Raw genomic sequence first — 26,966 nt, forward strand, 5'->3', positions numbered from 1 at the left:
AGATCACTTATGGTTCTTTGGTTCTGCCCCTCAGTTTCCATCTGTCTGATGGCCTCCAAGGATCCTTCTGTCCCTGGGCATGGTGGAGTCATTGCTGAAGTTCAGGTGAGCTTGGGTGTGGTATTTTGACTCAAATGATAGCAAAGGCAAGCATTTCCTTAGGGAATTGGGAGAAAGTTGTCAGAATCGGTATCTGTGCAGATTATATGGAGAAGATGCCTGTCATGGACTGATTCCAAAGTTCTCTGTTGGAATGAATGTTACTGTCTAGTGTCTTAGACTCACCCATCAGTGAGAAGATTATTGAGATAAAACCCAATTTTCTGATGTCTCATTCCAGACAGATTAAATAGTGTAACCACAGGTAAGGTGTGGGTCATGGCCACAGAGACTGATTTCACCACCAGTGAAAAAGTATCCTTTCTTATGTTTTCCATGGGATACAATTTTTTTTACATCAGAAACGTTTTCTGAATACATTCTGAATACTCAGAAGTCACTCCTTCTGAAATGATGGTTTTTACTCCCAATACTTTCCTTCTGAATCTGACTGACCTGTCAGAAAGATGCATCCCTGATGTTGTAACCTAACTCAATGGGTTACTTCTTGGTGATTGTGGAACCAAAAAGCACAACCAAGGCCAAAGTAGGTGAATAAAGGTTCAATTACACAAGCAATGTAGAACACCAGGCATCTCGCCCAAAGCAGCGCCTCCCCAAACCAGGGTTTGAGGATCCTTTCATTGTTAGATCATAGTACAGTTCATGAATATTCAGTTAAGGAAAAGGTGGGAGATAATGGTTTATTGCCTAACAGTCATGTTCCTTTAAGGCTCATGGGTAGCGTCTACACATGCTACTACATACATCTCATGATCTAGAAATGGCTGCTTGGTCCCTCCCAGAGGAGGAGAATTTAAAATGCTAATGAGATTTTAATAGGCATATTCAGTTTAGTTCACTTAAGAACGGTTTGAGGCGGCTGCAAGTGGCACCAGCTAGCTTGCTTGTGGGAATTTTCTGTGGTTAGGCTCTTCCAGAAACTTTCCCTCTGCAGACGCTCAACAGATAATCTTAGTTTTTATCAGATATTTGATACCTCTTTCTTTGCCCAGTTCCCTAGTCACAGTATCTGTGCCTGTCTACATATCTGGCAAAAATTTGTCAGACTCCAGTTGTCAACAAACATCAAAATACAAATCTAAGTATTGCATATGGAGAGGTGACTTTCAGTTGTGTGTTATAAAAAAGGACCACAAATCCAGGAGTACCCTCCCAGCGCTCCATTTCAACGCAAATGTCCGTGCAGATGACGAGTTCTGACCGGCATTCTGCTCAGACACCTAAACTCAGGCGGCTGTCACTCGGACACAAGGTGGGGGGGGGGGAGTCTTTGCAACTGTCCAATCAGAGGCGGAAGCGGGGCTGGTGGGTGGGGCGAAGGGTCCCAAGCCGCCGGAAGTTGCTCCTGCTCCAACGGCGCTGGGGACCGCGTCTCCCCGCCGTTAAAGGTTCCGCGTGACTCTGCCGCCTGTTCTGTCCAGTTATGACGTGTAGCGACCTCGGGAGTCAAAGGAAAGACACTGGGGGACCCAGGAGACCTAGAAATGGTGAGGTTTTGGGTCTGGAGTCAAGATGAGGGGGAGGAGTGTCTGACCCATCGAGACTTTCCTTCTTCATTCGTGCTCGGGGTCCATTGCTGCCTGCTGTTAACGGTCCCTGGTGACTCTGCTTCAGCCTCTGTCGCTGTGACCTGCACTGACCGTGGGGGTCATAGGAAGGATTCAGGGGTCCGGGAGCCCTAGAAATGGTGAGTGTGCGACCTCGGGGTGAGGACGCAGGAGGAGGGGCTGGTGGGAAGCGGCGGGGCGGGCCCGGCCTCCCGCGGTCCCCTCCGGGGTCTGCGGCCCCGAGTCCGCGGTGGCGCCGCTCGGCCCTCAGGCTCCTCCGGCCGCAGCGTGGGGGCGGGGCCGGCAGCCGGGCCCCGGGCGTCCTGTGGTCCCTGCGCGCGGCGGCTTGGGCCGGAGCGTCTCTGGGCACCTCTGCGCTCGCAGCTCCGCGTCTCCCCACATGGTGCGGTTGTTGAAAGCCATCAATAAATTGTAAGGATTTTCTGAATAGCTACCCAATTGTGTTTTTAGTTGAGCCATGTTGGACGTTGAAAATGGCACATGGACTCCAATGATCCCCATTTCCCCATTTGCTACCTCTCGAGGGGGAAATATCCGGGATTATAAGAGGGCCCACTGCTCGTATGATCTGCGGGACTTGAGCAGATTGAGGACTCAATTTTAGGTTCCTCCTGGTGGGGACGGGTATTCTGGTCTTTGAGTCCTCCGGAGAGATTAATTCAGCACGAGCTGCAGGGGCCTTAGGAAGAGGTCTAACAAGGCAGTCGTCATCTAATATATCAGGGGTAGGTTTTTGTACTTTAGTGGGGGAAGCTAGACACATGCAACAGCCCGCTCTGAGTTCAGGATCTTGATATAGGGCCATGAATGCTTGAATATAAAGGATTTCGGACCATTTTCCCAGGTCGTGGCAAAATAAGTCTAGCTGAAAAATAATATTAAAATTTACGGTGCCATTCATGGGCCATTTTTCCTCATTCAGAGTATATTGAGGTCAAATAGTATTACAGTAAAAGATGCCTCTTTTTCTTTAGATCTTGTAGATCTGTAGATCTTTTGCCCAGTTATTTAAAAGGCAACCCAAAGGTAAGTCCTTACGAATGGAATTAGAAGCTCCCATGGTCCTAAGAAGCAAAAAAACAAAAGAAGAGAGATAAAAGAAAAGGGGCCATTACCTTGAAAATCCCCCGACCCTAGGGCAGCGTCCTGCCCTTTGGCCTGTGGGGTTCCTATAGCAAGGGGTGATGGGGGCGTCTCCCGGCATTGCATCCCTTGGATATCATTCCTATTATGCGTGGCAGTACTAGGTGCCTGGTGAGTGGTCCCAGAGACAAAATAATAGAGAAAAACAGAGGAGAATTTTATGCTGGTCTGGGGGACATTCTACCCAATTGCATCCTGGAGCCATTCTCCCAAGAAGGGGTTCCCATACTCAACCAAAGGTTAGAGTTTGGTACTTTGCTTGAACTGGAGTCCCAGTTGGGACTTTCCCTTGGTTCAGAGTGTGGTCAGGAGCCATCGGGAGGTATACCAATCCAGCTAGGAAAAGAAACCTGCCAGGAGTCTTGGAGGTTGGCGACTGTGCTAATGACTTAAGTGGTTGACTCGTGCCCATGTAAAACTTATATATTAGAGATAGGATTAGGAAGGAATAGGGTTAATTCATTCTTCATCACCGTTAGGCTTGAGGTACTGGTTCTCTTCGGGCTGAATGCCATAGTTTGCCCCATAGAGTAGCCACAGGAGCAAACTTGGATTCATACAGCTGTCCGAGAAGGTTCCCGATGAATAAGTGAATTTAGATCCATCCTTGAAAGAGAGGAAGGCACAAGGAAGAAAAGTGCACTTACCAGAACTTCAGCTCACAAGCCAGTGAAGCAAGATCCCTGTACGGGGCACCAGAAGAAATGATGGGGCTCAGTGAGCCGAGGAGTCGAAAGAGATTTCTTGGATTCTCAAGGTCTGGTAGTAGTGCTCCTTTATTCAGAGACTAGCATGGGGACAGGACCCATGAACAGTAAGAGCTGCCATGGGTTGAGGGTAGGGCTAAATTTATAAGGCATAGATATGTGAGTTATTTCTTTGCAAAACAAAGGAAAGATCATGTAGTAAAGTCATTAAAATGGAGGTGGGGTCTGGTTATCGAGTGGTCGTATAACTTTGGATACGAATCAGGTCAAGACCTCCTATACTTCCTGGAGGATGATATGGATCAGTATGTAGGCCAGAATGCCTTGGGCTTCTCTCCCTGGGGTAGTCTTGATCCACATCATAACCACCTGGAACTATGTTGCGTGAACTCCTCCTGCCTCTACTCCCAGGGTCTTTCTGGGCACAGACATCCTAGGGGAGGTCCTCTGGGTAGAGGTTTCACTTGAGAAACTTTTCAGGATGATCTGCCCTATTAGCACTGTCCCTACCTGAATTAGTCACCTTTAAAATATTCATTCACTTTATTTCACTCTCAGTTTTTCAATGAATAAAAATTTATTTATTCAGTACAAATTGAAAGACAACATAAAATATTTTGAAAGAGACAAGAAAGGGGTGAATTTCAGAAAAAATGAAATATTCCAGTTTTACATTGCACGTACTAAATTCTTCTTTCCTTTTTTCCTCTCCCGTCGTGGGTAGTAATATTCTGAGGTCTGTTCTTTCATTTTGAGTAAGTACAAATAGATTTCCAGGGCTTAGACTTGCAGACCTGAAGTGTTCAAGTAGGATTAATAGTTTGTGAGAAAATTACGTGTCGTGGAAATAATACTATATTAACATCTTTTTTTTCCTCCAGAATGCAACACATTCTTGTGGGGTTTCTTGTTGAGTCAGCAAAATGCCGTACAGTTTTCTTCCCTCATTTCCACATAAACACTGGTTGGAGTGTTTTAGCTGGATTATTTAAACACTGGGTTTTTGTCGTTTAAAATATCAGTGGTGGTCCAAAAACCTCCAGTCGGGGCAGAGGACTGAGGGCGGAAAGTCTAAGCTAAGGCCCCCTTGAACCTGCAGAGGGAAGGCCTTGAAGGCCCAGCTGTTCTTCCTGGGAAGCCTCCCCCTGCAGGTGTCCTACTGCTCACACCCCCATGGAAGGAGCCTTTGTCCTGAGAGGAGCTGCAGAGCCCTGGAAAGCTGGGGGTGCACGTGCTCATGGGGTGGGGAGTGATGCCCTTTCTGAGGTGGTAGCTGTGGTTCCTTGGGCCTGTTTCTAGACGTATTTGGAGTTTTGCATCCACAGTGTAGGTGCACTCAGAGAGTAATTTGTTTACACTGAGAAAGTCTGTGAGAGTCAGGAGCTCTGTGTCCTGGATGAGGGCCCATTAATCTGGGGTCCATTTGGGTCAGAACCTTAAACTGGATCCAGCTGAGTTTCCTCACTGTGAGAATGGAGCCTGAGAGAGGGAGCATGTGCAACAATTTTTCCCTGGGAGAGGAGGATGTGTGGGGCTCCCAGAGCTCCTTCTTGTGGCTGCTCAGGTGCCCTCCCCTCCTTCTCCATGGACCGACCCCCTCCAGGGTTCTGTCTCCACCAGGAGAGTCAGGAACACAGAACTTCTGACCGTGGCTTTCCTTCTGTACTGTGGGAAGCAGGCTGCTCATCTGAGCTGATTCCAGTGTTTGTGTTTCTTTCCTTTGGATTCCTTTATCGATGGACTAGGGCAACCTTTTGGCTCTCGTTTCCCTTGGCACTCGGGCCCTGAGACTGTAAGTTGATTAAACGATGGGATGTGAGGAAAGTAAGAAATTTAAGAAATTTTTTGATCAGTTTTCTTTTGTGTGTGTCTGCCAGACACGGTCCTGCAACCACTGCAGCCCAGTGACACAGTCGGGGCACACGAAGCATGGGAGTTGCAAAGCAACCCCTGCAGGAACAGCCGAGGGTCCTCCTTGCTCAAACTGCTGTTACTAGTTGCTGTATTGGCTCTCTTCATGACGCTTGTGCTTACCCAGGGGAGTCTGCTGGGAAAGGTAAATCCCACTGTAATATACAAGAAAGACCCTCTTCTGACTAACACTCCTTCAACATCCCCAGGGCCCTGCCACAGAAAGAGGGTCATTCAGCTGGGATATCGGGGAAGACCCTTCCCAAACAAATATGGGCCTATCCCCTTGGCTTCCCCTATAGTCATTACAGGCAGAGAAATACCCCGGGCCATTAAGGTAGAAGGACGCTGATGGTAGCCCCCTCCCAGGGAACAGGGCTATGCAGAGGTTACCTCCCACACCTACGCCACCTACATCCACTCTATGGAACAATGGCTGTTCGAAATAAATAGGAAATATAGATGGGACTATTATGACACGTGGGGGCGCTGGAAAGAAATAGATGAAAAGAGGGTTAAAGGGTCAAATGTCTCAGTGTGGGAGTTATATAAGAGGATGTGGGGACCTGTATGTGCCTGGTCTAAATGTACCTTGGCTTACCTTTGCCCCAAGGCTTGTTCCGTCCTCCAGCATAACCCGAGTCTCGCCCCCTGCAAAGAATACTGTAGAGATCTATAAATATTAACTGCACTTACCCAGAAAATGAAAACAACAGCTCTTTCCCAGGACTGAATAAGGGAAGTAACATTTAGAAACTGCTGATGACGCAGATAAATTAAGGAAGTAAAATGATATCATGGGGAAAAATCAAGCTACTTCAGGGGAGAAAATAGATGTACCCCAAACGCTTATGTAATCCTCAAAATATATATATATAAATGCACGCTTGACAGTAAAGACTTCAGACTTGCTTCCACCAACTTGGCGTGCGGTCTCAATCTCTTCGCCGACGCCGTTCATCCCTCAGGAACCTGGACTCTGTTGGAGCTGGACTCCGGCACATGTCTCTAGAGAACAGATTAATTTAAAAGAGTAAAGCAATTAAATTCTATTTTAATAGGTGTGAGGAAAACTTCTGAAAGCCTCTGTATATCTTTGAAAACCCAATACAGTTAAAGATTTAAACTCAAACTTTGATTGCATTGTAATATGCCGCTTATTACTGAAAATGCCCCCAGTGAGAGATGTACGGGAAGGACAAACTAGGATGCTGCAGGTCCTTTTAGTTAGAAAAAGACTTGAAAAATTTATTTTCTATGATTTACACTTTTGTAACAGTTACAAAATCTAGATGATCTAGATCTACAAAATCATTAAATCCTAGATCAGTTTCCTATTACGAGAATTAAAATTAAAGAATATAAACTTCCCTGTTTTTTAAAAATAATTCTGTAAGACAGCAAAGTCTAGCTTAAGAAGATTCACTGGCAACATATGCTGGTCCCCTCCTGTACTTTTGCTAAAGTAAAACCCAGATACAAGCTTTGATCATTTTTGAGCCTCCTATTAGTGTTTCTTTATCTAAATAAATCAACAATGCATATTTTTCTTACCTGCTTTGTCGTTATAATGAACAGTCAGACTCCACATTTTTGGGTGACTGCTCACAGGTTAAGCCTCACCCACCCACTTCCCCTTGTGCCCCCACCTGGACAAGCTGAGGAGGAAGCCTGGGTGCTCTCTACTCTAGAGCAGGCAGGAGATTCCACCACCCCAGCCCCTGCCTGTGTGCAGAGCTCTTGCCCCGGGCCCACCCCCAGGCCCACTGAAGCCCCAGGCCAGGCTCCATTCCTTGCTTTCTGAGCCCTGTCAGAGCTGCTTGAGAGGCTGGCCCTGCCCTCCCCTCAGACATTATTATATGAGTCCTAAGCCTTTTCCTACCCTGTGTGTGTATGTCTGTGTGTGCCACCCTGGCATCAGTCTCGACAAGGGAACCACCCCTCTGCAGGGACCATAACAGTTGGCGCCCTGAGCAGCATGTCCAGACATGACCCCACCCGTGGGTCTGCTCTTGCTGTGACTTGCTCCCCTGCTCTGCTGCCTGGTGGCGGCATGCACTGTGGGCTGCTGCTTGCTGGGGAGCTCGTGCTGAGAGCTGTGCTGCCCTGTGTCACACTGTTGACCTTACCAAGCCCCAGTTCTAGGTTCAGCTGACCAGAGTGGGCAGTTTGAAAAATTTATAGGTATTTGGGAGCAGTACTATGAATTTGGGGCCTCCTTAAATGAATGCTGGGTCAGTGTTTTTGGTGGGATTTATCTGTGTGTTAGACTTAACCTGTGACAAGCTGTGTTGGCCTGGCATAATCCAGGGATGAGGGTGGTAGACAGGGACTATAAGCTTTGCAGGAGGTGGGTCCATCAGATGGTCACTGCTGAAAAAGCAGTCATTTAAAAGAAAGACAAGCTGTAGGTGGTGAGCTGAGCCCACACTCCTGATAACAGCGGGCTTCCCATCACCCTTCAGTACCTCTGCTGCTGCCCCTGCCTCTACTGCCATGAAGGTCCTGGCCTTCAGGGTTGTAGGGGACAACACCCATTGCACCCCTGTGGCACAATGTATTAGTTCAAACTTGACTTAAGCCCAGGGTTTAAACCCTATAAAGCAGTGTCATGGGTAGGCCCCTAACCCTGATGGCACTGTTGTGAGTCTCTTGAGTGGAAAAAAATTTATAAATACCGGGATAGAGAGGAATCCCCTCCCCTGAAGTGTATCCCATGAGGAAGAAAATGAAACAGGAAAGATAGGAGAAAGGAAACAATAGATAAATTACTGAAGTAAAGGTCCGTAATTTGGGCCAGTTGGAAATGTTTTATCCTATGGATGTACCCATGATTGTTTATCCTTTCACCGATTGAAATTATCTTGGTTACATCTAGGTCTTGACAATAATGCATAAAGCTCCTGTAAACATTCATGTGCAGGGGTGTTCGTGAATATCTGTTTTCAGCTCATTTGGGTAAGTTCAAAGAACGTGATGGCTGTATCGTATGGTAAGAGTAGGCTTAGCTTAAGAAACTGTCTTTTTTCCAGAGTAGGCATTCCATTCTCCGTTCCCACCAGCAGTGAGTGAGGGTTCCTGGTGCTCTCCATCTTCATCACCTTTCGCTGTTCTCACTGACTTAATTTCAGCCATTCTAATAAGTGTCTGGTGATATCTCATTCTTTTATTTATAATTTCCTAGTGATAATATGATTTTGAGCATCTTTTCATGTGCTTATTTACCATCTGTATGTCATTGTTGAAGTGTGTCTTCAGATCTTTTGCCCATTTTTAACTGGGTTGATTGTCTTCTTTTTGTTGAGATTCTGGAGTTTTTTGGACTTTTTGGTTACCAGTTCTTTATCAGATAAGTGATTTCCAAAGCTTATCTGTCAGTCTGTTACTTGTGTTTTGACCGCTTAACACTGTGTTTCACTGAGCAGAGGTTTTCCATTTTAATGAAGTCAAACTTATTTTTTTCTATCTTGAATCTTGCTTTTGGTGTTGTATCTGAGAACTAATGACCAAACCCAAGATCGTGTAGATTTTCCACTATATTTTAGCACTGTTGTGGTTTTACATTTAATATTAAGATCTATAGTTAATTTTGGTGAAATTTATCAAATCTGTGTCTAGATTCTCTTGTTGCTGGCCAGTGGATGGCCAGATTTTCTGGCAGAATTTGTTAAAAAGACTACATTTTCCTTGATTTGTCTTAGGTCTGTTGTCAAAGATGTTCATTATAACTGTGTCGACCTATAGGAAACAACTGACTTTTGTCTGTTAACAACTACTTTGTCTATTCAACTGTCCTCTACACTCTTCTTAGTTCAAGGGGTTTCTATGTTATTAGGGATTCTCTGAGATTTTCTCCCTTGACAATCTTGTGCCACAAAGGTAGTTTAATTTCCTGCCTCCTGATTTGTGTACCTTTTATTTACTTTTCATGTTTAATTGCATTAGCTAAGAATTCTGGTACAAGGTTTGCTAGGAGTAGTGAGAGGGGACAGCCTTGCCTTGCTCCTGATCTTACTGGAAAACATCTAATTTTTTCAGTGTAGTCCACTAATATTAAACAAGAGCCCAGTTGATGTAGAGGTAGGTGAGGGCAGAGGGGAAGCATTCTGCAGTCCATTGATTTGATGTCAGTCTTTTAGTGAGCCTGTGTCTCTGGGCTTGGACTTCTATGGTATAAGAAGAAAGATATTGGATCTAGCAAAACCTCTTGAAACCCTCAGAATTACTTGAGTGATAAGGGTGATAGAGTCTTTGTTGTTTTAATGAGGCAACTCTTGGCCAGCTCCTAGATGGCTTCAGGATGGGGGTTGGACACTGGAAACCCCAGGCCTTGATTAGAGGCTTGGAACTTACAGTCCCAGCTCTGAGCCTCTGTAGAGGAGAGGGGCTGGAGCCTGAGTTAACCACCAATGGCCATTCATTTAAGAAATTGTGCTCATGTAATGAAACTTCCATCAGAACCCTTGAAGACAGAATTCAGAGGGTTTCTGGGGTGGTGAACACATCCAGCTGCTGGGAGGGTGGAGTGTCCACACAGGATGGGGAATCTCTGTAGCCCTCTCCACCTCCACTCCCCTCACCCATACCACTGCCCTACTTTGTCCTATGCATCTCTGCCTTTGTCTGTTCTTGAGTTGTATGCTTTATAGTAAACCAATAATAGTAATTAAAGCAGTTTGCTGAGATCTCAGAATCATTTCAGTAAATTACCAAATGTAATAAGGTGTGGAGGGAATCTGTGAATTTGTAGACAGCTGAGTAGAAATGCTGGCAGCCTGGGCACCCCTTTTGTGGTTGACATCTAAAGAAGGGGCAGTTTGTGGGACTGAGCTCTTATCCTGTGGAGTCTGACGTGAACTCTTGGTACATAGTATTAGAATTAAATTGAACTGATGGATGCCTCTTTGGTGATGTAGAGTTGGAGAAGTGGCATTGGAACAGAGACCAAATAATGTTAGGAGGTGAAAAAAATTCTATCACCCTCACACGTGCGCCACCTTTGAGAGCAGAAAAGGCTAGAAGAGACTCAAGTTGGCTCTTTCCCTCCCCAAAGGTCAGTTAGACTCTGGAGGAAAATCCCAGTCAGTTATGCTCTTGTGAAATAGATTACTTTTAGGGCATGCTTGTGAAGAACAGAGTATTTGGGGTATATTTTTAAATGGCTACATTTTCTCTAATTGTGGAGAAAATGGTTTACCCTGTGACCTCAATTCTCTGATGGAAGTGTTGTTGATTTCAAGTTTTTTGGCTTTTTCCTTCTGAGGACTGGAATCCAGCTTTTGAGCTCCTTGTACGAGAGACCAGGACTAGAAGTCTCTGACTCCTTTTCCCCCCAGTTTTATTGAGAAAAAATTGACATACATGGCTATAAATTTAAGGTGTCCAGCATGATGGTTTGATTTACACGCATAGTGAAATGCTTACCACAGTAGATCAGCTAACATGCATCTTATCATATAGACACAATAAAAAGAGGAAAGAAGAAAAGAATAATCTCTCTGTGATGAGAACTCATAGGATTTTCTTTCTTAACAGCTTTCCTATATATCACACAGCAGTGTTAGCTATAATCATGTCATACATTACATCTCTAGTAGTTATTTATCTTATAACTGGAAGTTTATACCTTTTGATCACCTTCCTCCAATTGCCTGCCCCCTCCTACCTCTGGTAATCAACAGTCTGATCTTTTTTGCTTTTGTTTTTTCTAGATTCCAGATATAAGTGAGATCACCAAGTATTTGTCTTTGTCTAACTTATTTCAATCTGCATAGTGCCTCTTAAGTTTCATCCGTGTTTTCACAAATGGTAGGAATACCTTGTTTTTTATGGCTGAATAATACTCCATTGTCTATATATTTATATATACCAAAACTCTGCATCCATTCATCCATTGATGGATGTATATCTTCTCTATGGTAGGTAGGGGCCTCACTGAGTGAGGATGTCATCATTGATCATTGTTTTCCCACCATCTAATTTGTCTTAAACACTGTTGGAGGAACTGCTCGGGTGTGGATATAAACGATGGATAGCAATACCTAGAGTCTTGCATTCTTGCGATTGACAGAAATGGTTCCCCATAAAGATAAAGGCATAGTCATGTTTCAACTTCATTTTAGCCATGGTTAAACCTTTTACTGCATGTGCTATTTCATCATGATCCAGAGACATGGGTATCTGGAACTCAAAACTTCCATTGCTTTGGATAATGGGTAGTTGTGTTATTTGTGTTTCTGATTAATATGAGTTGAAAGGACTTGAAATTGCTTTTTAATACAGCATATCATTTTGCTGCTATTCAGACTGAGTGAACAGTTTGTACCCCATGAAATCTTAGAGTTTCTCCCAGTTCTAGGAAGGAGTCTGGTCATTTGCACAACTGTAGCCCATCATGGGTTTTCCTATGAGTAGAATGACACCTGTGCAAGTTCAATGTGATTTCCTGATTAAAACGTTAAAAAGAGCTATGAATATTTAGCGGGTAATAATCCAAGGAATAATTAAGGTGACCTATAGACAGAGGCACAGTATTGTTTTGAGTAATATCCTGTGTGGTGGCAAAGGAGGTAAATTTGACATCCTCTAACTGGGAAAATTTCTGTGCCTTTTTATAAGAGAAGTAGCTGGGAAGTTTTTGTTTCAATGATGTGCAAAGCCAACAAAGACCATTTTTATTGTTTTCAGGGATCATTTCCATATGTTTACATTACCAGGAGATGTTACGGAAGAAGGCATAAAACTTCAAATAGCTTTTGTTTCATTAAGTAACAATGGAAATCGAAACTTGTTCCCTTTTTTTCAGTGCTAATTTATGGTTTCTTAGCAGTGGAGAAATTATGTGATTCTATAATTATTAGTGTATCATTTGATCCCCTTCCCCATTCTTCCTCCCATTATACAAATGAAGAAAGTTAAGCATAAATTCTTACCCAAATTCACATAGCTTATAACAGTGAAATCTCTTATTTTTGAGGGCATAATGGGCGGTATAAAAAATTTCAACCTCACAAGAATGCTGCAATGTTTGTGTAATTAGGCTCTTTAACAAGTATTTGGAAACAAAGTTTCCAAACAGGACTCATAAGACAACGTGGTGTTCCACTCATATGACATTCTGGAAAAGGCAATAGTGTGGGAACCTAAAACAGTTCAGTTCTTAAGGCTGGGAGGGTGCAGTACAAATGGGCACCATGAGAGAGTTCCTTTGGGGTGATGGAGTGTTCTCCATCCTGATGGTGGTATGACTACACGTTTCTGAAAACGCACAACTACTCTTAAAGTAGTATGTGTATATGCTAAAAACAATTAATAGAAAACAACAAAAATGTTTCACCTGCTAGGAGAAAGTTAAACTCTCTTAAACTTTGATTGTGTTGTGTACCACACTTCCTTCCACCACCTTGGGTTCTTTAGAAAAATGTGGAAGGACTGGGGAAGAAGGACTTAGGCCATGATAGACTTGTCCTGGTACCCAGTCTGAATTAGAAAACTCCCTCTAGGGTTCCACCTGCCCTTATGTCATTCGCATAACTGGTGAGAAACTGATAGAGCTCCAGGCCTCCATCTTTGAGTTGACAGCAGGTTTCCTGGGTCATACCCTGGGAATGCGGTGGTCTGGAACATAAAGCTGCACCTGACACATCTCCACAGTGGGCTCCGCCTGGGAACATCCTAATCTAATCCTTGGACATCAACATCATGTCTTCCCAGAGCAGGTCTTGAGGCCATTTCCAGCCCTAAAGTTTCCCATTTCAAGATTGCTTGGGGCCGTCCCCATTGCCAAGTGGTTAAGTTCGCGTGCTCCACTTCAGTGGCCTGGGATTTCGCTGATTAGGATCCTGGGCGCAGACATGGCACTGCTCATCAAGCTGTGCTCAGGCGGTGTCCCACATAGCACAACCAGAAAGACCCACAACTAGAATATACAACTATGTACTTGGTGGGGCTTTGGGGAGAAGAAAAAGAAAGATTGGCAACAGATGTTAGCTCAGGTGCCAGTCTTAAAAAAACAAAAAAGTTGCTCTGTGCCTCCTTGATGGGAAAAATGTTTAAGTGCAACACATGTCCAACCACAAATTTTCTGTTGTGTTGACCTTAAAATCAAAAGAGCCACTTATTTTACCAGTAAAACAGGTTTATTCAGGAATAGCAGAGGAAGTACAATTCAGGACATGCAAACTATGGTGAAACATAGGCAGATAGAGAGAACAGAACAGATAGGCTTGCTTTTATAGAGGACAGGAGGAAGCTGGAAGCTGGCAGGGGCTGTTTGGGACAGAAGTCCATTGAAGGAGAATGAGAGATCAGGGTGGTAACATGGCTGAGTGTGGTGATTTCTCATTGGCTGGGCTGTTGCTGGGCAAGGAGAAATTCTTCCTTCCTCCTGCTGGGGTCTGTAAAGTAAGCATCTTCTGTTGGGGAACAGGAGGGACACATTTTCCTATTTAGCGTCTGCAAGATGTGGTGAGTAGTAGTGTGTGAGAGCTACCCCTTCAGGGCTTCTGGACTCCATTTTAAATGAGATTTCCTATATTTTCACATTTGCAGCCTCAGTTGACTGTGAGGTGAGGCAGTGGTAGAACCCAGAATTCATGTCATGATGCACAGGCCCCTGGAACACAGTACTGTCACATAAATGTCACTCCTGCACCAACAGGCAATAGTTTCAATACCACCAATCATGTCAAAAAGAATTGCCCTGCTTTGTCCTAGCTCTGGAAGTTCCTCAGGCACCCAGCTGTACCTAAATCACCGTCCCTGAGATCTTGGACACATTCCATCCTGCCATTTCAGTGGCTCATGCACTGACCACAGCCAGCTCCCTCACCTCAGAACCCACCTCCACAGTGAGTTTGGAACCCTCCCACCAACGCCAGTGCTTACTTTTTCTGGAACAGGAATCACCCTGCATAGTTCTAGTCCCTGAGGCCTGTGGGAAATGGTGATCTCAGGCAGACCCTCTGCAGTCATGGGCTCCCTCCCTTTAAGTAGTTCCCAGAATGCAACGGGTACCATGCCAAAGGAAGTGGCAGAAATGGCAGGGGTTTCCACCTTTCCTGGAGTGCACAGGTGCGGGAATTGGTGCCCCTTTTCTTTGTTGGAGGTCACACCTACTGTTTCTTGAATGGAAAGGCAGAAATAAGCCAAGCCACATCCCAGTGTGCCCTTGTGACAACTTCCAGTGCTTTCCTGGGTCCCCAAGGTGATGTCTTTGTCATTGGAGACCTGGGGGCAGAGGTCAAAGGCCTCCTCCCCCCATAAGCAAATGTTCCAGGGAGGGCAGTGATCAAGACCTTGGTGAGGATGGCCCATGGGGCTGACCCATGTGAGGTCTGTGCACAGGTGAGACTTCAGGCAGTGATGGATCCCAGACAGTGAAGACCACAGCAACGGAGATGGTGACTGGGTGAGGACTCACAGACCTTTGTTGTCCGCACTGAGCTTCCAATGGGAAAGCAAAGTGAGGAAGGGGCAGGTGGTGAGGGGCGTGTTTCTGGGAGTGATCCTAGCAGCCTGAGGGGCTGGGACATGGTGATCACTGCAGTCATCGTGGGCCCTGACTCTCCCTCTTCAGGCCCTGGGCTGTGGGTCTCTGGGCCATTATCTCTGAGAGTTGGTCAGGTTTCAGCCAGGATAAGCAGGGACAAGCAGTGAATACTTCTGGCAACAGTAAACAACCTCCTGGACTCAAGGTGTCCGCAAGGAGGGAGCAAAAAGATACTATCTTGATAAGGTCTAGAGTCACTCCCAAAGATAGCCACAGGAAAGAACCAATAACTTGCATGTCTCCAGCAGGCAGAAAGCCAAGCCAGGTGTTCAGGACATAAAACAAGAGAAGTAAGAAGGCAATAGCTGTCTTTGGGAGAGAGGAGATCAATAACCAATTGTTTTGGATTTCAAAAGGAAGGGACAGTGTTAATTTTTTCCCTCTCTTGACTGGGCCCCACAGACCACTATCCAGGAGAGCAGGCTCTGGTGAGAATTCTCACCCAAAGCCGGCTTTTGCCAGTTCTCCCAGGATTCCATCTGCAGGCTCCAAGTGGGGTTTAACGTAGACGGCATAGCTCTCCTATTTACCAGAATTTCCCAAAGTTTTTCCTTAATTGCAATTATAGTTTCTATTGGCTGTTTAAGGGAATAATGTAGTAATTTGCTAGAAAATCCCTGAGTCCCCTCAGCATTTGGAAGGGCCTATGTGGAGGCCTTCCTTTGAAGGTAGAGATGGTGGTGTCTGTCAGAACTTTTGTTTATTGTCTTTGTTTTAGGTATGTCAATCTTTAATTTTTCATTAGATTTTTGAAATGAAACTTTCAACAATCCGTTTTTGTAACTGAGTCTTGTTTTAAATGCCTTTCTTAAATGATCTTATCTAATTGGGACAGTCCTTGTAATAACCATTGTTATTTCCTGAGAGCTGACAGCAGTTTGGTGGGACCCTTAGCTGTAAATGGAGCATCACCCACGTTTCTGTCCAGCCTGATCTAGCTGCACATGGGGTGCAACTCACACTTCTACCCAGCCTTGTGTTGGGGCCGCAACCTGAAGGCTACCAAGTCCAGCTCTCAGGACACAAAAGATCTTATTAAGATTTGGCCATTTTTGTTGATATTCAAGCTTCCAGGACCACAGTTCTTAGATATAAAATAAGCAGGTGTCTCTGAAGGTGGCACACTTAGCTCTTAGATTTGATGGATTCTGTTTCTTCTAGCTAAGTCTTCAGGCTTCTTGGAGACAAAATCAGAAAAGAGATGTGCCTCTGGGGTGGAGAATATGTGATGTTTCAAAGTGCACATCATTGCATGGAAATTTGCTTGAGGTTGGTGGGTGACCTAGTGTCAGTCTGACCCATTCCATGACCAACTTACCCTAACATGGGAGCCTTTGCTTTAGGTGGCAAGCACTCTAACAGCCCTTAAATGCCCTACCCATGCCTACTAATTTTTGTGGCCTTTCTGTCCCTGAGATCCTCTTTAGCCATAATGTTTATTTACATAAAAGAAGAAAAACAAACTCATGCACCTGAACATACCAGCAGTAAACAAAATATGTTACTGCCGAATGGCCAAGAAAAATGCCCAGTGCACACCATCACTTTCCAACATGGAACCTGGGACTAGGAGATGGAGTGAACCAATGGACCTCAACACACAGGGACTGTGGACTGATGCCAAACAGATGGAAACTGGGGCTGCCACCGGCAGTTCCCAACATGGATTCCAAACAAATGAGGGTTGCAGGCTGAACTGCCAGCGGGGTGCCACATGGAATCTAGGGACAGAGTCCAGTGTGGGGCTTCCAGTGAAGTGGGGCCTTGTGGTCTTAACCACCAGCAGTTCCCAGTGTGGCACTAGTGATTCCAGAAAAATGGGGAACTGACTGGAAATGCGATGAGATTGGGAGCTTTAGGCAAAGATAGTGGAGCTCAGAGCGAAAGAGAACTTATCCACAGCCCTTGGAAGGCTCAGGAAAGACAGAACTAAAAAGGGGTTATGGGTACCACTCCTGTGTTGATCATTGTCCCAAGTGCTGTCAGAAGTTTGCTTCAGATCCTGATCCTGCCATCAAATCTGTTAAATAAAAATTCAGCTGAGTAAATTTAAAGATCTATTTGGCTTTATTGAGCAATACAGGAATCAGGCAGCATCCCATCTAGTAAGTAGAGAGGAGCTCCAAGGGTACAGAAAGGGAAAGGTTTTAAAGGCAGGACAAGGAAGTCATGAAGAGAAAAAAAGGATTCGTTCAGATGAGGTTATCTCCCTTTGTGGGAAAAAAGGTCTGATTAGGTGGATGACCTCATCTTCCTTTAGGGGATGGAGAGGCCCATGTGGCACATTACCTCATTGGTCCTGACCAGAAAATCCCAGAATGATGTATGTTCTTGGGGAAGAGTGAAGCTGCAGTTAGGTTAGATATTAACCCCAGGCTTGGTGTTGTGGGAATAACAAAAGTGACTCCATTTTGGGCTTGTGGTTTTATTTTTAACAATCGTTTATAATCAAATGACTAATATATTTTTAACAGGAAGCCAGAGCTCTATGTGTTGTCTAAGTAATTTTTTTAAGTGTGCGATAAATTTTAACAAACCATAAAAAGTTAATTTTCTCAATTCTGTGTCTCTACAAAATGAGAAGTGATATTACAGCCTGTAGTGCCATTGTGTATCAAGCTGGAGAGAGTTTACTGAAAGGGGCAATGTATTAAATGCACTGGTGTGATATATTAATATGAGGAGATCCTCTGACCCGCTCCCCAGTGAAACTGATGAAAATTGTTTTAAAACAATCATTTAAAGCCTCTGGAAATTGTCCTAACGGCAAATGGCAAATGAGGAACATCTATTCAAGAAAATAAGTTTTTTGTGAGAAGGAAAGAGTGTGCAGAATTTGAACCATGTCCACTCCTTACCAACTTTCAGCTCAGGAAGTGAACTCTCCTCTCTAGAGTACTGTACCCAGAACCAGAAGACATGACTCTCTCCCCCTCAGCTTCCAGAACAAGGGCTTCTTCCTATAATGAGCAGGACTTCAACATTACCCATCCTGCCCTCAGCTGCCTGTTGTTGAATTTAATCCCCTCATTGGTTCGCATGAAAACTGGGGACCCTCTTCTTGCACCCAGCCCCTTCTCATGGTGCGGAGGCTCTGCTGTGCTCATGCTGTGCTGAGAATGCTGGGCGCTGATCACTCTTGCCCAGCTCATGAGGTGGCTGTAACATGGGACAATCAAGAGAATCTCTAGCTGCTGTCTCTCCACTGCACTGATGTTTCAATCCCTAAATTGGGATTGTCATTCATAGTGAGTCTTGCTGTTGTCCCCATCACAGCTCCAGAGTCCTGGAACAGAGATTTTGCCTGAACACTGCAGAGGAGCCGGCCATAAAACACAAAGCTCTTAATTCCTTCCCAAAGAAGTTAACTTGACCCCAGCAAAAGATCATGAAAAATTCAAGTCAAATGATACTCTCAGAAATGTGGAGAATGAGGTGAAAGGCAATTAGTAGATTTGTGTATGTAGTGAAGATACTGCTTAGAGTGTAGGCTGACTAGTTTCTGGAAAGAACCAGATAATTCGAGTGCTGAGAGGATACTACCAAGGGTCAGAACAAATATCAAACAGTGACCTGAGAAAATATTTCTACAAAGGAGCCAGAATTTGACATTGGTGAAAACAGTAGAGCAATCAGCCAGCAGTTAATCTAGTTTAACCATGGGCTGTGTCGGTGATGGAGGAAGAGAGCCTTACCAGTCCCACTGTCTCCTGATGGTAGATGCACCCAAAAGCCATGCTGGATTCTAGGAGATGCATTAGAGGTTTCTCTCTGTGTGGAGGATACAGACTTAACTAGAATAATCCACCCAGTTACTGAACAAAGCTAATAACAATAAAAAGTGCAAGTAGGAAGGAGACCAGAAGCCAGAGTTGCTAAAACATATTACCTAAAATGAGTGGTTTGCATCAAAAATATGAGACATGCAAAGATACAGGAATGTAGTAACTATACACTGGGGGAAAAACAGCAATTGAAAAATTAGCCAACTCTTACAGGAAACCCCAGTAAAATGAACAAATGTTGTCTCAGCAGAGAAAAGGGAGGTCAGAAGGCAACAGATAACATAGTCAAAGTGTACAAAGAAAATACCCATCAACCAAGAATCCTACATTTGTTATATTATTTATAAGAAATATAAGTGATATTTTACCTTGATTTTTTTCTTTTTCTAAACCTCTACCTTTATCATTTATGTTCTTATTGATAAATTTTCAAACATTCAAAGTAGGTATACTCATGAAAAATTTCTTCGATTTAAATCTCAGAAAATCCTTATTTCTCCTTTATTCTTGAAGAATTTTTCTTGACAGAGAATTCTAGGGGACTTTTTTTTGTTTTCAAAACTTTACATATTTCACTCTATTCTCTTCCTGCCTGCATGGTTTTTGAAAAGTCCAGTTTAATTCAAATCTTTGTTTCTTTATACCTAAGATGTGTTTCTTCTCTGTCATTTCTCAATACATTCTCTGTCTGATTTTTCTCCAGTTTGAATATGATGTTCTGGGGTGTGCACTATTGCAGTTTATCATGGTTAGTGTTCTCTGAGATTTCTGGATGTGCTGTTTGCTATCATTAATTTTAGGATATTTTGGTGATTATTACTTCCCTTGTTTCTTCTGTTTCTCTCTTTTCTTTCAGGTAGTCCCATTGTGTAAACCTTTTCTGAAAGAGGGTTGTCCTAGGCTTCACGGGTATTGTGTTTGTCTGTTTTGTTCTTTTTGGCTTTGCATTGGGCTCTGGTGAAGTAGACTTTTTGTTACTACAGGCTGTGTTAAGAACAGAATATCTGGTTACACTTCAAAATGCCATCTGTTGTATCTTTTTCCTAATTTGGGGGGACACTGGTTTGCCCTACGACCTCAAGGCTCTCCTGGCTCTAAGAAGAGTTGTTCAGTTCAAGTTTGTTCATTTTCTTGTGAGGTCAAGAATGACAGCTTCTAAGCTCCTTAAGTGTGGGATCAGAAGTTGGCAGGGCATCATCGAGAGTGGCAGACACTTCCTGATGAAGTTGAAGAGTGGAGATTTTACGTTCTTTGTAGGAAATCATTCACATGTTTGATAATCACTGGCAAATTGACTATCAAACCATTGTGAACTTCAGTGAACTCATTAAGCAATCCGTAGCTCTTAACCTGCCCCTCAAGCCAGCAAGGCTCAAGGTGCACTGTTAGTGTTTCTCTAGAAAGAGCTGTTCTGCACATTCTCATCTCTTTGTAGGTTCTAAAAATTGGCAGGAAGTGGCCTTGAGGCACATGAGTATAGGAATTTTATGGTATAATTTGTCATGTCTTCTTCCTTGTGTCTGAGCTCTAAGTTCCAAATAACTTTCTGGCCCCATCAAGCTATATAGAGAAAGAAAGGAAGAACTGAGTGAGTCTATGAGAAATATTACACAAGTTGAAAGCAATGCTTCCTCACAAGAATATTTACATTCAACCAGCTGCACCTGCTTACTTGTAATGATGGCCTGGAGTAATTTAGGACAATGTGGGCAACTGGGTTTCATTAAAAGTTTGATATCTACAGGCCTCCTGGACACTCTTTTTGGTGATGAGAGTAGATAAAAAAGCTTCCAGTTCTTCACTATGTTTTTATCCATTGAAACCTCATGCAGGTTTGTCCCTCTACCTCATGGAGTGCTGTAACTGGTGGGTAATAAGGAAGGAGATGAAAGAGTTTTTCTCACAAGGAATCGGCCTCAAAATTATAATATTTGTTTCATTTTTGTCTTTCCTTGTATCCTCTGTATCCTGCCACTACAGAGAAATATGATGTAATGTGATCACAGTAAAAATGTGTAAATAATTTCCATGTGTTTGGAATTCTGTTAAATTCATGAAGAAATGTGTACAGAAAATGAATGAGTTTTTGATGATGGCAGCATAGAATAAATGTCTGGAGACGACAGAATCATACACAACCTTCGTGCTTATGGAGTATAGATCCCCAGTGCTATCAGCCTTATGCATCCTGCCCTACACATATTTGTGGTGTTTTAGGACTCAGTGGCCATTGAGGACGTGGCTGTGACTTCATTCTGGAGGAGTGGGCTTTACTGGATCCTTCACAGAAGAAACTCTACAGAGATGTGATGTGGGAAACCTTTAGGATCCTGGCCTCAGTAGGTAAGAATGAGGACATTCCAGCATTTCACCAATGAGAGAACAAGTGTTTCTGGCCCATCTGGTCCAAGATGTAGAATGTGGAAGTGGGGGATATTGGTAAATAAACTAGATGTGGTCATAGCTCATTGTGGACTTAAGTCTAAAATTTCTTCTATAATTTCTAATACTTTGGAATCATCTTTCTGGGTCTTCATTTTAGGAAAAATATGGGAAGATCATGATATTGAAGATCAGTACAAAGACCAGGAGAGAAAACAGCGGTGAGTCACACAATGGAAAGCACAATAGAAACCACTGTGCAATGTGAGAATTCTGGTATGTTATGAAATTTTAAAAAGATGCAAAGGAGACAAATAACCCTTGCTTCAAATTTAGCTATTCTTAGAAAATTTTCATCAAATATGTGTTCTGAAATGTGATGTAGAGGATCAGTTATTGCAAAATATTTCACTTGGAAACAATAAACTCTATAGAGGCATATCACTGCTTTGGTAATATGAAAGCCTCTTGTAGAGCATTCATTATTCAATTTCTGAGAATAGAGACAAGACAGAAAACCTAAACTTTTCCTATGAATCGTAATAAATATAACAAATGTAAAATCTAAGTTATGAATTAAATTTAAGAATTATTAATGTGCTTCTTATTTCTTACAGAAATCATATGGTAGAGAGACTCTGTGGAAGTGAAGAGGGTAGTCAGTGTGGAGAAAACATCAACTTTATTCCAAATCTCAATCTAAACAAGAAAACCGCAGGAGCTAAACCATGGGAATGCAGTGCATGTGGAAGAGTCTTCATGCATCATTCATCCCTTAAAATGCACGTTAGATGTCACACTGAACACAAACAACATGACTATAAAAAATGTGGAGAGAAGCGATGTAAATGTATGGAATGTGGTAAAGCCTTCACATTTCTCAGTTCTCTTCGAAGGCATGAAATAGCTCAGACTGGAGAGAAGCCCTATGAATGTAAGAAATGCAGTAAAGCATTCACTTCTTCCAGATCTCTTCAAGATCATGAAAGTACTCATACTGGAGAGAAATCCTATGAATGTAAAAAATGCAGTAAAGCATTCGCTTGTTCCAGTTATCTTCAAAAACATGAAAGACATCACACTGGAGAGAAACCCTATGAATGTAAAAAATGCAGTAAAGCATTCAGTATTTCCGCTTACCTTCGAATTCATGAAAGAATTCATACTGGAGAGAAAACCTATGAGTGTAAGAAATGTAGTAAAGCATTCTCTTCTTCTAGGTCTCTTCAAGTACATGAAAGAGCTCATACTGGACAGAAACCCTATGAATATAAAAAATGTAGTGAAGCATTCGCTTCTTCCACTTCTCTTCAAAGACATGAAGACATCACACTGGGGAGAAACCTTATGAATGTAAAAAATGCGGTGCAGCATTCACTTATTCCACTTCTCTTCGGCTACATGAAAGAACTCATACTGGAGAGAAACTCTGTAAGTGTAAAAAATGCAGTAAAGCATTCACTTGTTTCAGTTATCTTCAAAAACATGAAAGAACTCATACTGGAGAGAAACTCTACAAATGTAAAAAATGCAATAAAGCATTCACTACTTCCAGTTATCTTCAAATACATGAAAGAATTCACACTGGAGAGAAACCCTATGAATGTAAGAAATGTAGTAAAGCATTCACTTCTTCCACTTCTTTTCGAAGACATGAAAGAAGTCACACTGGGGAGAAATCTTATGAATTTAAAAAATCTGGTACAGCATTCGCTTCTTCCAGTTCTCTTTGAAAACATGGAAGAAGTCACACTGGAAAGAAAGCCTATGAATGTCAGGAAAGTGGGAAAGCCTTTATTTCTCATGCAAACTTTTGAGGATATGCACGAATGCACACTAGAGGAAAAAGCATGTAAATGTAAGGAATGTAGGAGAGACTTGTCATCCCAGTTCTTTCTGAAGGCATGAAAGGACTCACGTGATAAAAACCTCTTGAATGTACACAGGGTTGGAAAGACTTCAGTTGGCCCATATTCTTCTCTGTGAAACTCCCACCAAAAAGAAATATGAATGTAACTCATATGAGAAAGCTTGACGGAAATTACTTTGTGTATAATGTTCTAGAAAACTTTCAACATGAAAGAGTTGTTATAAATATGTTGTGTTTACCAGGCCTCTTAAAGTGCAACATTGGATTGTGGGTTTTTGTTAATTACTTTCAGAAATGAATACTGAGGTGAGAGTTCTGCAAGTGACCCTTCATCAATACTACGTAAGATTAATAGGTAGTGCTTTTTCCTAAAGTCAGTTAATAATATTTTCTCTGTAATTTTTTTTTTTTTTTTTTGAGGAAGATTAGCCCTGAGCTAACTGCTGCCAATCCTCCTCTTTTTGCTGAGGAGGCCCTGAGCTAACATCCGTGCCCGTCTTCCTCTACTTTATACATGGGATGCCTACCACAGCATGATGTGCCAAGTAGTGCCATGTCTGCACCCGGGATCCGAACCAGCGAACCCTGGGCTGCCAGAAGCGGAACATGCACCCTTAACCGCTGCACCGCTGGGCCGGCCCCTGTGATTTTTTTTATAATGTCTCAATTGTTCTGTGTGAGGTGGCCATTGAAAAATGACAGTTTGTACTTTTTGAGATTTTCTTACTGGCCTTGTATTGCAGTTCCTGGATATGCCCAGTCCCTTGTACATTTGGCTACTTTCTTAGAGAAAGCTCCTTTGATGTGGTGGTGGGTATAGGAGCCTATTTTTATTTTACACACTATTGAACACTTGGAATAGAATTTATTTATGGCAAGTTTGTCAAAGAGTATGCTTTGCTGTGAATTTTTTTTTTTCACATTTGGGCCTTTGCTCTTCCTTGTGACTTGTATTTGGTGAATAGACTTTGAATTAAGTAGAGGCCTGTGATAAGGCAACAAATTCTAGAGCTGGACATATCACCCCTTTATTGTCTCATGTCAGTGGTTAATATTAAGACCTAGATATTTAAGAATCCATGCCCTTTGTACTTTCATGTTGGAATTCACCAACCGTGTCACTTGCGTGAGATTTCAAAGGCAGAAGCAAACAAGGCCTTAGTCAGATACTGGAGCCACCACACAGGGAGAGAGATAGTTCCATTGGAGCTTTGAGGACATCTTCCTCAATCCCATTTTCTGGATTCTTTGCTTTTCTGTGGAAGAGTATCTTGAAAACCACCACTAACTGATTTCCATTTTCTTAGGGGTGTATTTTCCACTGGTGTTTTCACAAATTTCTCATCAAAGATGCAATTAAAGTTAGGCTTTTTCTACAAGGCCTCTTGTGCCCACCAGGAAGCTTACTGAGAGTTTGTGATTTTGAGTATTCTGTGATTCCCCTCTTCTCTAGATGATGTCTGTAGAAGGTCTAATTTGTATACGAAATACCTTATGCTGTTAATACTGCTAATGAGTATTTTTTCCTGATTTACCATGACATCTACATTGGGGCAGTCAAAAGAAGTACTTGGGAGTTTGTTTCTCTGCTGCCTTGTGCAGCGGCTGCCTTGACTCAGTTCTTCCATGTGAGAACAGTCACCTTTCTCACGTCAGGAAGACTGTGTGTGTTTCCTTTTACTTGTAGCTGACCATATTCCCTCAATATGTTTTCAATAGTGTTTGATTGTATGTCATTAAAACTATGTACATTTCCGTGTGAAATGAACATTTCTGTAGTTTCACTGATGTATTTTGTCAACTGTTTTCTAAACCATTCTGTACTAATAAACATTGTGGTTTTATTTTCTCAGATTATATTAAAATTCATTTTAATTATTGGTTTTCAGATATACTTTGCAATTTTATTCATTTAATCATTATACATTATGAGGTAATTTTCAAATGTACATACAAATTCAGGTATGTTTTCCTCAGGCAAACTTTAATTTTTATTCTTTTATAGTTAATATTTTTGTCATGAAACTAATTTGTAATTTATTCTGAACCCCTAACTTAAAAATCATGGTTTTTTCAGTGCCCTCTTGCCAGTGACCTGCATGGTTGCACCTGTAGTCAAAGAGAGGGATGTAACAAATTCTAATAAAAATGATCACAAAGCATAAAGGACTGAGGTATGACAGTAACAGGGTGCTCAAAAGGACTTCTAAAAGAGTTTCGACAAGTGGTTGTTGATTTGATTCCTATTCAAGGAGGAAGGTCCTTTTCTGTCTGACAGCCGTGAGGAGGTAAACTTAATTCTAACTTTGTAAGCATTTTGTCCTTGATAAAATATAATCATTGTTTTCTAGAAGGCAAAACCAATGTCGTGAAGCTGAAGTTAATTTTTAAGAAGTTCCAGTCATTTTAGTAAGAAGAAGGAAAACAATCATTTTTATGAGTTTGACTTTTATCCCTTATCATTTTTACCTCTATGGTGACAAAATACTGTTTTGTTTTGGAAACTGTGTACTTTTAATGAACCAGCTGTCGGACACTTTTCAGCAGGGTAAGACTTGGCCTTGCAGTGGATGCAGCCAGCTCCCGGTCCTCTGGAACAGCTTTGCTAGGTTTGCTTTTCCTACTTACAGTCAAAACACTGATGTATTTCCTATGGTGAATTAGACACTGTTTACTATGAAGTACCTCATTGAAATACATCAATTCACTTCTTAGCATCCTACATAATATTTTCAATATCTCCTTTATGACTCAATGGAGGGCTTTGAGTTTAGGTAAATTGTGAGACCACACAAACCTAGCAAGGGAGAGAGAGGACCACTGTGCCAGTCAAGCCTTTCTTTCTCAGACACTATGCTCTTGATGCTAGTGTTTCAGCATCCCTCACCTGCCATGCACTTGAGAGTCAGTGTACCCAATGTAGCAGAAATAAGGCATGGTAGGATTTGGATATAGTGCTTGAAACAAACAAGTTCTTGCAGTCCTGGTGCTTATGTATTTGTGGGAAATGAGAGATGATTACAACTAGTAAAGCTTTGTTTATGAGATGGAGACAAGGGCTTTGAAGGAAAGTGAAAAGAGCATTGAGCTAGTAGAGAGCTAGTAATGTCCTCCTTGAAGGTGCACACATCTATGAGGGCAGGAGAGAGTGAGGATGTCGTCGTCGTTTAGAGGTGATCCTCTCAGGAATAATTGAGGTGAGCTGCAGGGATAGTATTTTGAGTAATATCCTAATTGAGTATAAAAGGAGAAAAGGAAAATTTTCCACATCTTTCATCAGGAGTGGCTGGAAGTCTCTCGTGTCAGTGATCCACAAAGCCCTGGAACCCACTGAGCTGATCACAAGTTTCCTTTCCCTGTGCTCAGGTGTCCAGCACATGCTGTGGAAAAGTGGGAAACAGCAGTAACAGCTGCAAGGTTTAAAACAGCAAAGGAAATGGAATGTTTTCCATTTTTCTTGAGTGTTAATTTATGTATTGGAGGGGTTTTGTTCAAACGGGCACCACAGGAGTGGTCTTTTCGAGTGATGGTATGGTTTCCATCTTTTGATGGCAGTATTTCTATACATTTGAGAAAACTTATGAGTGCACTTAAAATATTTTATATATGTTTATATATGTGTTGTATATACAGTTAATAGGAAAATAACTCATATGCGAGAAAAATGTTAAGCTCTCTTGAACCTTGATTTTTACGTGTTCAGCTCTTCTTTCCACCATTTTGAGGTTTTTCTTAGGCAGCATGAAGGACTGAGCAAGAAGATTCAGTCCCCAACAGGCCTTTGTTGCAGCCCTGCCTTAATTGAGAAAACCCCTAGGGTTGCACCTGCCCTCAGCTCATACTCATAACTAGGAGTGAAGTGAGAGGGCTCCCAGAGTCTGTCCTTGATTTTAAATCAGGTTCATGGACAGATCTTTGGAAATACTG

General features: G+C 42.6%; 1 protein-coding gene across 1 annotated transcript; it reads left to right on the top strand.

Moving 5' to 3' along the window:
* The first annotated feature begins 1,503 nt into the window (after positions 1-1,503).
* Positions 1,504-23,827, top strand: LOC124225642 (zinc finger protein 14-like). The gene is made up of 5 exons (XM_046638288.1): positions 1,504-1,810; positions 21,005-21,130; positions 21,330-21,390; positions 21,787-22,618; positions 23,783-23,827. Exons 2-5 carry the CDS (start codon positions 21,097-21,099, stop codon positions 23,825-23,827), a joined length of 972 nt encoding a protein of 323 aa, XP_046494244.1. The 5' UTR covers positions 1,504-1,810; positions 21,005-21,096.
* Positions 23,828-26,966: the final 3,139 nt, after the last annotated feature.

This window comes from Equus quagga, chromosome 14 (genome assembly GCF_021613505.1).
Source record: "Equus quagga isolate Etosha38 chromosome 14, UCLA_HA_Equagga_1.0, whole genome shotgun sequence".
Taxonomy (NCBI): Eukaryota; Metazoa; Chordata; class Mammalia; order Perissodactyla; family Equidae; genus Equus; species Equus quagga.

Coding starts and splice junctions, on each gene's coding strand:
- LOC124225642 (XM_046638288.1), top strand. CDS start 21,097: ATGTGGGAAACCTTTAGGATCCTGGCCTCAGTAG. Junction 21,131..21,329: donor TAGGATCCTGGCCTCAGTAG/GTAAGAATGAGG, acceptor TCTTCATTTTAG/GAAAAATATGGGAAGATCAT. Junction 22,619..23,782: donor CTGTAAGTGTAAAAAATGCA/GTAAAGCATTCA, acceptor CTTGTATTGCAG/TTCCTGGATATGCCCAGTCC.